The sequence below is a fragment of the Schistocerca americana genome, chromosome 5 (genome assembly GCF_021461395.2).
Source record: "Schistocerca americana isolate TAMUIC-IGC-003095 chromosome 5, iqSchAmer2.1, whole genome shotgun sequence".
Classification (NCBI taxonomy): Eukaryota; Metazoa; Arthropoda; class Insecta; order Orthoptera; family Acrididae; genus Schistocerca; species Schistocerca americana.
This window is the reverse complement of record NC_060123.1, coordinates 248,254,304-248,267,440: the sequence shown is the minus strand read 5'-3', so window position 1 is coordinate 248,267,440 and position 13,137 is coordinate 248,254,304. Positions and strand designations below refer to the sequence as shown.

Sequence of the window (13,137 nt, the reverse complement as noted above, 5' to 3'; positions counted from 1 at the left end):
TGAAAATCAAATAACTGTGCATATAATCACTAAACATGAGAAATATTATTTCTAGTTTTATGAACTATGCATTCCTCTTTCCAGGAGGAAGGAGGGTTTCACTGCAGAATGTTGAAAATAGAGAGAAGGTTACCTAGACCAAGTTAAATACTGGTCAAAATGTCAATATGTCTCCCTGCAATTTTAACCATTTTTCTGTTGCAGAGAACAGTATTTACAAGATATAAAATATTTTCTATATACACGATAAAACATTATGATGCTGCCCATCATGAGAACTACCTCTAAAGATGTTGACAATCTTTAATATTAGCTATGAAATCACGAATTAAATGAAGACTTACTTGTATTTGGAAGAATGAAAGAAGCATGCAAGACCTTCAGACACAGTTTTTCCTTTTTTCTCAAACACCCCATCATATCCTTCAGAAGAAAGAACTGGGAGAAGGTCATAATTGAAGACCTTCGAATCAACCTCCTGAAGGCAGATTAAATCTGCATTATAACCTTCAACCCAAAACAAATATACGTTAATTGAATAAATTACTCAAAGCTTGAAAAAACAACAATGCATAAACAACATTATTTATTCTGGCATTCTGAATGCACGTTCCACTGATTCTACCATGAGGGAAAACCTCGGGGATGAAGAGTAAGTAAAGGCACACGTTATGATAGAGATGCACCTATGGCCAACTGTTTCTGTTAACTATCTGACTTTACTGACAGGTAACTTAATGGTATTCATCAAGGGTACAAGTCATGCTATGTTACAACATATAAAACTTAAAAAGTTATCTCCGTCCCTTGTGGCTGAACAAGTTGTCCAGCACAACAATGGATCCATTTATATTCCCTCCCATCACCCACCCATGGTTCTCAAAGCTGGACAGGAGTTTATTGCACACCAGAATATCTTAAAACCCCACAAGCCCTGGTCTATATCTCTCACACATCTGTGTTCTAGACCTGGCCTCTTCAACTCTATTGTTTCTTTCCCTTGCCGTATTCTGCAATACACTTTGTAAGCAAGAAATACACATTCAGACAATCAGAACGTACCGTAACTACTTAGAGCTTAAAGTTTAGTACTGAAAACTAGGAAATTAAATAGAAAGACGACTACCACAAAACATCTTGTTGATGACAAAATCATCAGAGGTGGAGCAAAGGCTCAGATAGGGTAAAGATAGAGAAGGAAATTAGTTGTGTCTTTCAAGTAACCATCCAGGAATTTGTGTTAAGTGATTTAGGGAAACCATAGAAGACTTACACCTTAATGGCTGAATAGCAATTTGAGCTGCTATCCTCCAGAATGCAAGTCTAACATTTTAATAAAATGCCTTTTCACTCAACAGAAAATAAATAGTTCTGTGTGCAGTTGTGTATGTATTCATAATAAACTGACACAAAAAGTTTGTGTCACAAAACGAATGTGTTAAAATATAAACTTCATTTATTTAGTGGCACACATACATATCCACAGCCATATTAGTAATTTATATATAGTAAACTACTGATACGAGTCTGCAATAAGTGAATTTTTACGAACAATAGTATTCAGATCACTTGACATACTTTCATTTATTTTGATGCTTCACCTATTTCCATAACAGGATTGGAACTTACAACTCGTAAAACAAAATTTGGTGTCAATAACAATAAAATCTATTTTTAAGCTAAGCGCCAAGTGCCAAGTGTTACCATCCCACTTAGGCATAGTTTAGATAATAACTGAGCTTTGTATTACAAGGTTTAATTTTTGTTCTGATGATGGCAGTAGCCATAATAAATGAAAGTATATTAGACAATCTAGACAGCATTTTTAATTTGGGGAAGGGGGTGAGGTAATGGTTACTCAGCATTTTTAACCACCAGACTGTAGCTCAACGTCCTAGGTTAAATCCCAACCAATCCACAAAGGAACATGAAATGAAGGAATATGCCACAGTTCATAATAATCCATTGGGTGGATGGAAACATTAAACTTTATGCCCCCTCCAGGTACCATTTGGGAGAGGTAAGGGTATATCCCAGCACTGAGTTACATCCTTGTTCTTCCTTCCATTCCACACTCATGCACTTCACCACAGACATAATACAAACCCCATACAGAGTAGTTCAAACCCCTTGGCACCTCATAACAAATATGAAATTTATTCAGTCTGTTTTCAGTACAACGTCCAAGTTAAGCATTTTGCAGAAGTAAACTTGCTACGTGAAATCAATCAGTAAATATAAAGTTAATTAAGGTCTTACCTAGAATCTCTTTCACAAACAGTTGTTTTCTGTAGTCCACATTCAATGCATATGTCGGACAGTACGGAAACAGCTGCAGCCGAGCCGTGTCAGAATCAGCATACAAGTCAGCAAGAATGTTGTAGGACACGACTCTAAAACTGCAACAAAAACAACATATATTCAGGAATATATTTATATTATTATCTATTTTTTGAAACTGGGTAATTTACATTTTTATGTTGGTGACCTCAGGCCTCCCCTCTCCCTACCTCCCCCCCCCCCCCCCCCCCCCACACACACACACACACACAACACCCCCTCTCCCACTTCTTACGTCTTCATCTACATCTACACTCTGCAAGCCACCTTCCTTATGGTGTGTGGTGGACTGCCCCTTCCCTCATTTCCATTTCCATTTGTGAATGTTTCGGAGAAACAATTATTGTTGGTAAGCCTCTGCGTGCGCTCAAATCTCTCTAAATTTACCACATAAGTCTTTTGCAAGGTTTATGCACAAGCAAGCAATATTCTAGAAATGTACACACTCAGAATATTAACAGTAAACCACACCATGATGACTAATGCTTCTCTTGCAAACTCGCTATTGAAGTTGGCCGAGCATCCCTGTGGTGCTTTTGTGCTTACTAAATGAATCTGTGACAAAATGCGAGCTCTTCTTTGGATCTTCTCTATTTCCTGTATCAGTCATATCTGGTATGGATGACAGACTGATGAGAAATATTCAAGTATAGGTCAAACAAGGGTTTTATGAGCCGCCTTCTATATCAGTTGACTACACTTTCTGAGGGTTCTTCCAATTAATCTCAGTACTACATCTGCCTTACCAGCGATTAGCTTTATGTTCCCATTCTAATTTAAATTACACTGTATGCATACTTCTTTGATGTTTTATGCAAACAACTGCTTCCAGTGATTGTTCTGCAATCATGTAATCATACATTAATGGGTCTTTCTGCCTATTTATACACAATTCATAACATTTGTTTATGTTGAGGGTCAACTGCCAATCAGTGCACTAAGTGACAATCTTCTGCAGATCTTCCTGGTTGGTTGGTTGTTTTGGGGAAGGAGACCAGACAGCGAGGTCATCGGTCTTATCGGATTAGGGAAGGACGGGGAAGGATGTCGGCCGTGCCCTTTGAAAGGGACCATCCCGGCATTTGCCTGGAGCGATTTAGGGAAATCACGCAAATCTTCCAGCATTATGCTAAAATTTTCTAACATTATGACTTCTCTGTATATATCAGCATCATTCGCAAAAAGGCTCGTGGAACTTCTTATGCTATTCACTAACGACTAGACACTACAAGTGCTACAGGGGGAGAGCATGTAGATCTCGATTAAAGAACCGGAATAAAATTTCTTGAGTTGGTTCATCAAACAAACTTTACTTTTGTTCTCCAAGTTAATTACAAATTGACTGATGTATAACACTGAAGTTGTAACGTACCTCTTGGGACAACCTGTACGTATACTGCGAAAAGTAATGGTCCTGTAACATTCTCTTGGGCTAAGCCAGAAGTTAGTTTAGGGTCTGAAGACTTATCTACTTTGAGAATGACATGTTATTTTCTATTTGCTAGAAACTCTTCAATCCAATCACATAGCTGGTCTGCTATTCTGTAGGTTCATGTTTTGTTCATTAGGTGGCATGTGGAACTGTATCAAACAGCTTCTGGATGTAAAGAGAGATGGCATCAACCTTGGCATCAGTATCTACAGCCTTGTGGGTCTTGTTGACAAACAAAGCTGGATTTCAACTGTATCAATAGTATATCATAAAGTCCAGTAACAATTCTCTGTTGAGCAATTCCAATTAGTTTTCCATCACATGGTCATTTAATTCTACATCTGTCATTTTGGCAATCATGCAACGATTTAAATGAGGAACCACAATATGATCTTTCTCAGTGAAACTCATTTTGCAAAATACATTTAGTACTTCCGCTTTCTCTCTATCATTCTCCACATCCTCCAGTTCAGTGCAAAAACAACTAGGGTCATACGTGCCCACAACAGAACTGTAGAACACGAAGACAAAAAAAGGAGTTAAAAACGACTATATGTTATGTCCAATCGACGGAAAGAAAGAGAGCTAAAATCAGGAACTTGGAAAAAGATCTATAAAGTACACCATAGAGAAACAGAGGTCCTGAACTAAAGATCAAACTGTAACAACAACGACGCTGTACTATTGTACATATAAGTGAATTTTTTTTTCCATCTGATTTTTCGATAAACTAGTGTAATTGATGTTCTGATTTCATTTCTTTTTTTTTGTTTCATGTCATTGTGTTAAGAAAACTGTAAACAAGTTTCAATGTGAATATTAATGTTTATGTCAAATGTCAAGCAATATTGTAATAGAATTGAAATGTAACAAATGTTGAAACTGTTGTAAGATGTTTAAAATTGTAATTGTGCGTCTGGTCCATACGTAGGCAATGTGTTAGGATATGTAGAATGCAAAACCTCGGTTGAATACCCGGCCAGTCAGGGAGCGGTAAAAGGTGGATGGCAGGCAAGCGCGGGAAAATGCATGCGGGCACTACACGGCACAACGGGCTCAGCAGTAGTAGTTGGAGTTTGGCATTGGTTTGAGCAACACCTTCTGGAGCGAGGAGGCTCTCCTGGAAGACGTAGTTTCACTGAGCCTCGGGTATGCTGTTCCAATGCCCACACAACATGGCGAAATTCCATAGGCACTAAATGGAAAAGTATTGCGACGCTAAGAAGAATTAAAGTGCCGATATGTCACGAGCCATATCTGTGGTTGTATGTGTGCTCTGTGCCTCGCCATCTCGCCGCTCGGCAACCGCCGCATCGATACAAGCAGGTTGAAACTTTTAGTACTGTATTCGTATGGACCAGAGAGTGAACTATTCAATAATAACTTAAAATTTACCAGAACTTTCCCCTCATTTAATTATCCTCACAACTAACCTAGACAGCATCCTTTCCAAATGTTGTGCAATCCGAGTGTCCGAAATGAAAAACTGAATTTTGTGTTAATAATAATTACTTGCAGACCTAGCTATGTTAAAATGGTGTTTAAAGAACTGTTTTGTTAATGAACCAGCAAATGAATAACGAAGGTCTAAAGAAGTTGAAAGATAACTTTAATATTGATATAGTAATGAAGTTTAATTATTTCGAGACAGATAAAAAGGTATTTAAATGAGCAGTAAATAAGATGAAAAGAGTAGTAACTCATTTACTGGAAATCTTGAACGCATGATAATTTCAGTAATCAAATTTTTTAATATAGTGATCATAACAGTTTCAAGGTTCCCCCCCCCCCCCTTTTTTTATTCATTTGAATTCTGAAGTGTTCTAAATTGGTTTGACCAACAAAAGTTAAAGTCAATATAAAAGTCAAAATTTATCAGTGTTTTATCTTTATCAAAATTGACATTTTGTGTGTGGCTCGAAAGTGCTATTTCTAGGGTAGCCTACGCCCGATTTTAATCATATCAATAGACAGTACGAAGGTTTGTAGTATACATTATAGTGTAGTGTTATGTATTCATGGTTTTTCCATATCAGTACAGAACGTGAAACTATCAGCTCAATAGATTTTCTGGTTCTAAAATTCTACTATATTATGCAGTGTTACTACTTGTTGTTTTGCATGAATATCTACCAACTTGTACAGGGAAGAAACTCAGTTAATGCCTCATTCGGCTGGCGACCGTATTATCATCAAATTGGTAGCATCTTCAGTGTTGCTATTGGTCCATACTGACGTGTAATTGCATTTTGAACTTGGTTGAGGGATCATTGTTATTACAGAGTGAGTGTAAGTCTGATTTGCCAACATTCAGGTAAACGCGGTCGATATCTATACGAAAATCCTTTCTCATAAGGTGAAGCTCGTTCACTTACCATAGTACAGGCTTTAAGGAGTATTGTGTGCCCCACGCGCACATTACAAAACGTCCTTCGCCATATTGCTACGATAGATAAAAAGTAAAGCACAGTTGACAGTGTGAGCAACATTTGTTAAAATGGCTGATGATTCAGACAGCAAACACAAATGAGAACATAAGTGGTTAAGAAAAGGGCATTCCATCAGGAAATGACAAAACATCAGGAAATGACAAACCATCAGAGTTTGAGGACAATGAGCACAAAGTGGTGCAGGAACGTCACTTAACAAATGGCAATGGCTAAACAGATAGTGCCCAATAAGCAATCTAGCTAAAATGATCTCCTCAGGGCAAGAGGGCCGAGAGGTGGTCATCCATGCTCCTGGAAGAGTCTTAATTCTCTGGAGCTTGTTCCCACGAAAGGAGGACCAGTGGCAATGCCAAAGTGACACCACCTGTTGTCAGACAGCAACACAGAAATCATTGGAGGGAATGGAAGAACTAGTGGGTCAAGGTACAAGGACTGCAGCCTTGGCAGCAGTATCAGCAGCCTCATTTTCCATCAGACTGACGTTACCAGAAACCCACACGAACATCGTAATGGCTCCATCAAGAGTGAGCGACAGCTTTCGTGGCCCCGTTGCACAAAGGTATAGACAGTGTACAGCACACGGAGGCTCTGAAGGTCACGGAGAGTCGGAGCAGATGACACAATTGAAAAGCCTGTGCCACCAGATACACTGAATGGCCTGATACAGGGCAAAGTGCTCTGCTGTAAATACTGAGCAATGTTCAATAAGCCAATACCAAAAATCATCGGAGCCAATGACAGAGGAGAAAGTGCTTGCCCACAAGAGAGGGGTTCTGCAACATCTGAATGAGAACACTGTCCGACCCTGAGGCGGAGGATTCGGATGAAGTGAGAGCACGGTCTAGCTCCTCCATAGTAAAGGTGGCATTGCCTGAACCTCCTCCGCTCATTTCCGATGGAGGAAGGGAGAGTGATGGTGGAGCTCAAAATCTCCATAAAATAGAGGGCCAATGTATTGGAGATAACAATAGCATTCACTATGACAGCATCTGCTACTGCCAGGCCAGAAACTGGGGAACAGACCTTGGTCCCAAAGAACTGTTGGAAATTGGCCCATATGATGGAACTAGCAAAGGAAATCCAACTAGCTTTTTTGCTATCCTGAAGAATGGAATGACACTGTGCATGCAACTGTTTATAACGAATTCAGTTTGCCATCATAGGATGACAGTTAAAAATGTGGAGAGCGCATCTCTGCATGCAAACTGTGTTATGGTACACCTCAGTCCACCAAGAGACCGGGACATGGCATGATAAAGGGGAAGTGCAAGGAATGGAACTTTCTGCAGTGGTAAGGATGACATTTGTAAGATATTCTACCTGGTCATCACAAGTGGGGAAATGTTGTTCATCGAAGACCACCAGGGAGGAGTAAAGCCTTCAATCAGCCTTAGAAAACTGTCATTTGGGTGTGCACATAGGTGGGGTAGGAGTCAGCAAATGGATAGTACATAGGGAATGGTCACTCAAGTATGTGTCAGAGAGAACTCACCACTTGAGATGATGGGCAAGTTGCACAGTGAGAACAAGAGGTCCAAATGGGAACAGGCGTGCATGGAGTCTGAAAGGAATGTAGATGCTACCCTGTTAAGGCAGATGAAGTTAAGTTGATTGATGTCATCCAAGACGGCACCTCTTGGACAGATTCTGGGAGAACCCCAAAGGGGATGGTGTTGTGCATTAAATTCACTGAGCAGCAAAAGGGGGGGGGGGGGGGGGGGGAGTTGCCCAATAAGCTGGATGAAGTCTGCCCTGGTGACACCGAGTGACGGAAGAAGGTGAATGATACAATTGAAAAAGTGCAAGTGAGGAAGGAAACTGAGGACTGCAACAGCTTGAAGCTGTGTAGTCAGGGAGATGGGCTGACTATGAACATCATCCCAGATGAGCAGCATGACTCCCCCATGAGATGGAATGCCGTCCTCAGCGGGAGGTGGGGGGTGTTGGGGGGGGGGGGGGGATGTCAAAGAGGACTGGGAAGAGGTCCGAGAACTCAAAGCGTCATGAGGAAGCAATTTTGTTTCCTAGAGGCAGAGAACAAGCGCACGCTGCAATTCCAAGAGCAGCCACAAGTCCTCTTTGTTAGATCAAAGAGTGTCTAGGAAAGAGGAGGAGGGAAAAAATGAAGGGGATGTCACCTCAGCGACTGCCGAGTGCCAGCCTTTGAAGACTCACTGCTGCAGGGCGCAGAGGCTGTACAATCCTGCTCCACGAGATCTACAGAGGCATCGACATTCTCCTTCTGTCGTTTTGCAGAGTCCAGGGCAGAACAATGGTTGGTGGTGCGCACCACCAACATGGAGGTCAGCCAGGCAAGGGTATCACGTAGAGACAACTTCGAAGAGGGTCTCTGAATCAGTGAAGGAGAAGACCATTTCCCTTTGTTTGGTTTCTTGGAGACTTTACAGTTTGCAGAGGGAGACTCAAATGTTTGTTGGCTGGAGGGACATAAGAAGTCTTGTTGGCAGTATTTCTTCTGTCCTTTCCGGCCTGCCGGTTGTGTAGCAGGTGACTTTGCGCCATGAGGTGTAACAACCATGGTGCTGAATTTGAGGTTGCATGTCTATTTGGACATGTCCTTCATGGAGCAAGATGTAGCAAGAACAGTACTGCAAGTGCCAGATGGTAGAATGGAGGGTTTCCTACTAGCCAACAACTTGCAAGTGACTGAGTAAGGCGCCTTTTTCCATCAACCGGATCTCCTCGATGGCCCGCTCATTGAGATACATGGGATAATCTTGAGAAGAGACGGCGTGGTCACCATTGCAATCGATAGAATGGGGAGGAGGAGGTGGGAAATTGCCCTCGTAAGCATCCCTACCACAGGTTACAATTTGGCCGGGTGTCGACATTCAAGTGTGGTTGTAACAATACCATTGGTAGCAGCGCACCAGGTTCGGAATGTATGGTTGGACTGTGGTAACTTGATAGCCTGCTTTGATCTTTGATGGAAGCATCATTAGTGTGTGTGGGCACTAAGGATGCATCTACCTTTCCCATCATCCAATGGACTGCAATGACATTCTGATCAGAGAGGTACGTTTGGATTTCTGTTTCGGTCAGGCCATCGAACAGGCTAGTGTAAATAACACCATGGGAAGAATTCAGTGATCAATGGACCTCAACACGAAAAACTCAAAGTGCCACTGCGTAAACAAGAGCAGGATTTCACAGGGCTGGCAACTGTATCAACACCTTTCTGAATAATAAACAGATTTATTGTAGCAAAGGACTGATCATCTTCAGTACATGAAACCATGAGGAAAAGTGGTGCAGCTGGGAGGGTCTCTGAAACATTAGCCTCATTCTCTTTACATTTACTAGATGTTGACTTTTTTTTTTTTTTTTGTTGGGGTTTAAGGGCGCTCAACTACTGAGGTCATTAGCGCCCAGTCACAGTTGTTAGAGCACATGGAATCTAGTAAAACTCAAGGGGAGGGGGGGACACCAGAAAGGCCTGACAAAGATGCAGATAAAATAAGTAAAAAAGTTAGATGTCTTTGGACAAGCCAGTCAAAGTTATAAAACGCAGAACACGAGCAGCTGCTCGAGCGTCATCAGCTAAAATATCCGGTAAAGTAGATGGCAGGGACAGGACAACACGAGATTGACTAAAACGGGGACACGACAATAAAACATGGTGCACTGTTAATGCCTGACCACAAGGGCACTGCGGGGCTGGGTCACCGGAGAGCAGATAGCGGTGGCTAAACCGGCAATGGCCAATCCGCAACCTGGTCAGAAGGACCTCTTCTCGCCGAGATGGTCGGGAGGAGGTTGTCCAAGCAGTTGGGAGCAGTTTTACTGCCCGGAGCTTGTTTCCTTGGAGGGATGACCAAGCATCCCACCACAACAACACGAGCCTCTTACAAACAACCCCACGAACATCAGATGACGGGACACAACGGGAGGCTGGTCGAGGCAGGAGGACTGCAGCCTTGGCTGCAGCATCTGCAGCCTCATTCCCAGGCACTCCTACATGTCCGGGAACCCACAGAAAGCTGACAGGAGAACCATTATCAGCAAAAGAATGGAGGGACTGCTGTATCCGTTGAACCAAGTGATGGATCGGATAGGGAGCTCCAAGGCTCTGAAGAGCACTGAGTGAGGCAGAGCAGAGTACATACGATGAATGGCGGTGGCGGCGGGCATACTGAACGGCCTGATGCAGAGCAAAAAGCTCACCCGTAAAGCTGGAACATTGGTCGAGGAGCCGGTATTTAAAGGTGGCGGCCCCGACGACAAAGGCACAGCCGACACCGTCGTCAGTTTTGGAGCCATCGGTGTAAATAAAGGTGTGACCGGCAAGTCGAGCACGAAGTTCGACAAACCATGAGCAATACACTGCAGCCGGAGTACCCTCCTTCGGGAGTGAGCTGAGGTCGAGATAAATATGAACCGGAGCCTGGAGCCAAGGTGGTGTCGGGCTCTCACCCTCTCTGAAGGTGGTAGGGAGGGCAAAATCCAATTGTCGAAGCAGGCGACGGAAGCGGACTCCGGGGGGCAGCAGGGCAGACACATACAACCCGTACTGACGGTCGAGAGTATCGGCGAAGAAGGACTAGTAAGAGGGGTGGTCGGGCATAGACAACAGCCGGCAGGCATACCGACGCAGCAGTACGTCGCGCCGGTACGTCAATGGTTATTCGGCAGCTTCAGCATAAAGACTCTCGACAGGAGTAGTGTAGAAGGCTCCGGTCGCAAGACGTAACCCCCGATGGTGGATGGAGTTGAGACGGCATAAGAGCGATGGCCGAGCAGACGAGTAGACGAAGCTCCAATAATCCAGCTTCGATTGGACTATGGACCGATACAAGCGAAGCAGGACAGTGCGATCCGCTCCCCAAGATGAACCACTAAGAACTCTGAGGACATTTAGGGAACGTGTACAACGGGCTGCCAAATAAGAGACATGCGGAGACCAACAAAGTTTCCTGTGCAACGTGAGCCCTAGAAACTTAGTTGTTTCCACGAATGGGAGAACAACGGGACCGAGATGTAAGGATGGCGGAAGGAACGCTTTATATCGCCAAAAGTTGATACAAACCGTCTTCTCTTCAGAGAACCGGAAGCCATTTGCCACGCTCCATGAGTATAGGCTGTCTAGACAACACTGAAGGCAGCGCTCCAGGAGGCATGTTCTCTGGGCACTGCAGTAGATCGCGAAGTCATCGACAAAGAGAGAGCCCGAGACATTAGGTGGAATGCAATTCATAATTGGATTGATCGCGATGGCAAAAAGGGCTACGCTCAAGACGGAGCCCTGAGGCACTCCGTTCTCCTGGAGGAAGACGTCGGACAATACGGAACCCACACATACCCTAAACTTTCGATCCGTTAAAAAGGAATCAATAAAAAGGGGCAGGCGACCGCGTAGGCCCCACCTGTGCATAGTGCGGAGGATACCTCCTCTCCAACAGGTATCATAAGCCTTCTCCAAATCGAAGAACACGGCTACCGTTTGGCGCCTTCGCAAAAAGTTGTTCATGATTAATGTCGACAAGGTCACAAGGTGGTCAACAGCGGAGCGGCGGCGACGAAAGCCGCATTGGACATTGGTAAGTAGCCGTCGAGATTCAAGAATCCAGACTAACCGAGCATGAACCATGCGCTCCATCACCTTACAGACACAGCTTGTAAGAGAAATGGGGCAGTAACTAGAAGGAAGGTGTCTATCCTTCCCGGGTTTGGGTATAGGAACAACGACAGCGTCACGCCAACGCATGGGGACCTGACCTTCGGTCCAGACGCGATTGTAGGTACGAAGAAGGAAGCTTTTGCCCGCCAGAGAAAGGTGTGCCAGCATCTGAACGTGAATGGCATCTGGCCCCGGAGCAGAGGACTGGGACAGTGCAAGCGCACGTTCGAGTTCCCGCATAGTAAAGGGGGCATTATAAGTTTCCAGATTCAGCGAGTGGAAGGAAGGTCGCCGAGCCTCTTCTGCCTCTTTCCTGGGAAGGAAGGCAAGGTGGTAATGGGCAGAGCTTGAAACCTCCGCGAAAAACCGGCCGAAGGCGTTGGAGACAGCCACAGGATCAACGAGGACTTCATTACCTGAGGTCAGGCCAGGTACCGAGGAGTGGGCCTTAATGCCCGACAGCCGGCGCAGGCCACCCCATACGACAGAAGAGGGAGTGAAACTGTTAAAGGAGCTGGTGAAAGAGGCCCAACAAGCTTTTTTGCTGTCTTTGATGACTCTACGGCATTGTGCTCGGAGTCGTTTGTATCCAATACAATTCGCCAACGTAGGATGGCGGCGAAAGGTGCGTAAAGCACGTCGTCGAGCACGGATAGCGTCTCTACAAGCCTCGTTCCACCAGGGGACGGAAACGCGACGTGAAGAAGAGGTAGTACGACTAATGGAACGTTCAGCAGCATTGATGATAACAGCTGAAAGCTGAACAAGCAGGTGCATTATGTCAGCCCGACTAACTGCGGATGACGATGGAGTGTAGATGGTACAAACTGAAAAAGTAAAAGCAGAAAGAGTAATACGGACAGCTATTGCTTGGAGTGGGGTGGTCAATGGGATGGAATGGTAATAGACATCGTCCCGAACAAGCAACATGACCCCACCATGAGCTGGGATACCGTCCACAGGGGTGAGGTCATACCGCTCCGAGGTATAGTGGGTAAAGGCAATACGGTCAGTCGGGCACAACTTGGTTTCCTGGAGACCAAGGACGAGCGGACAATGCAGGCGGAGGAGCAGTTGTAATTCCTCCCGATTAGATCGAATACCTCTTATGTTCCAATGTAACAAGGCCATCGCTAGTCAAAAAAGAGGGGGAACGAGACGGGGGAAGAGCTGGTCACCTCGACGGCCAGGGAGGGCCAGATTTCGAGGGAACAACGCTACAACTGGCGGGAGGCGGATCCTGTTCCATCGAGTCGTCGCCAGCTGCGGCCGCTGTC

At 44.4% G+C, this 13,137-nt stretch overlaps 1 protein-coding gene across 1 annotated transcript in view; it reads right to left on the bottom strand.

The window, feature by feature from the left end:
* LOC124616070 (2',5'-phosphodiesterase 12) overlaps window positions 1–13,137 on the bottom strand; it is a 55,045-nt gene that overhangs the window by 17,685 nt on the left and 24,223 nt on the right. The window contains exons 2-3 of the mRNA XM_047144307.1: window positions 2,260–2,399; window positions 345–507 (exon numbers count right to left, since the gene is read on the bottom strand). Coding sequence (XP_047000263.1) covers window positions 345–507; window positions 2,260–2,399 — 303 coding nt within the window. The remainder of the gene's footprint in view (window positions 1–344; window positions 508–2,259; window positions 2,400–13,137) is intronic.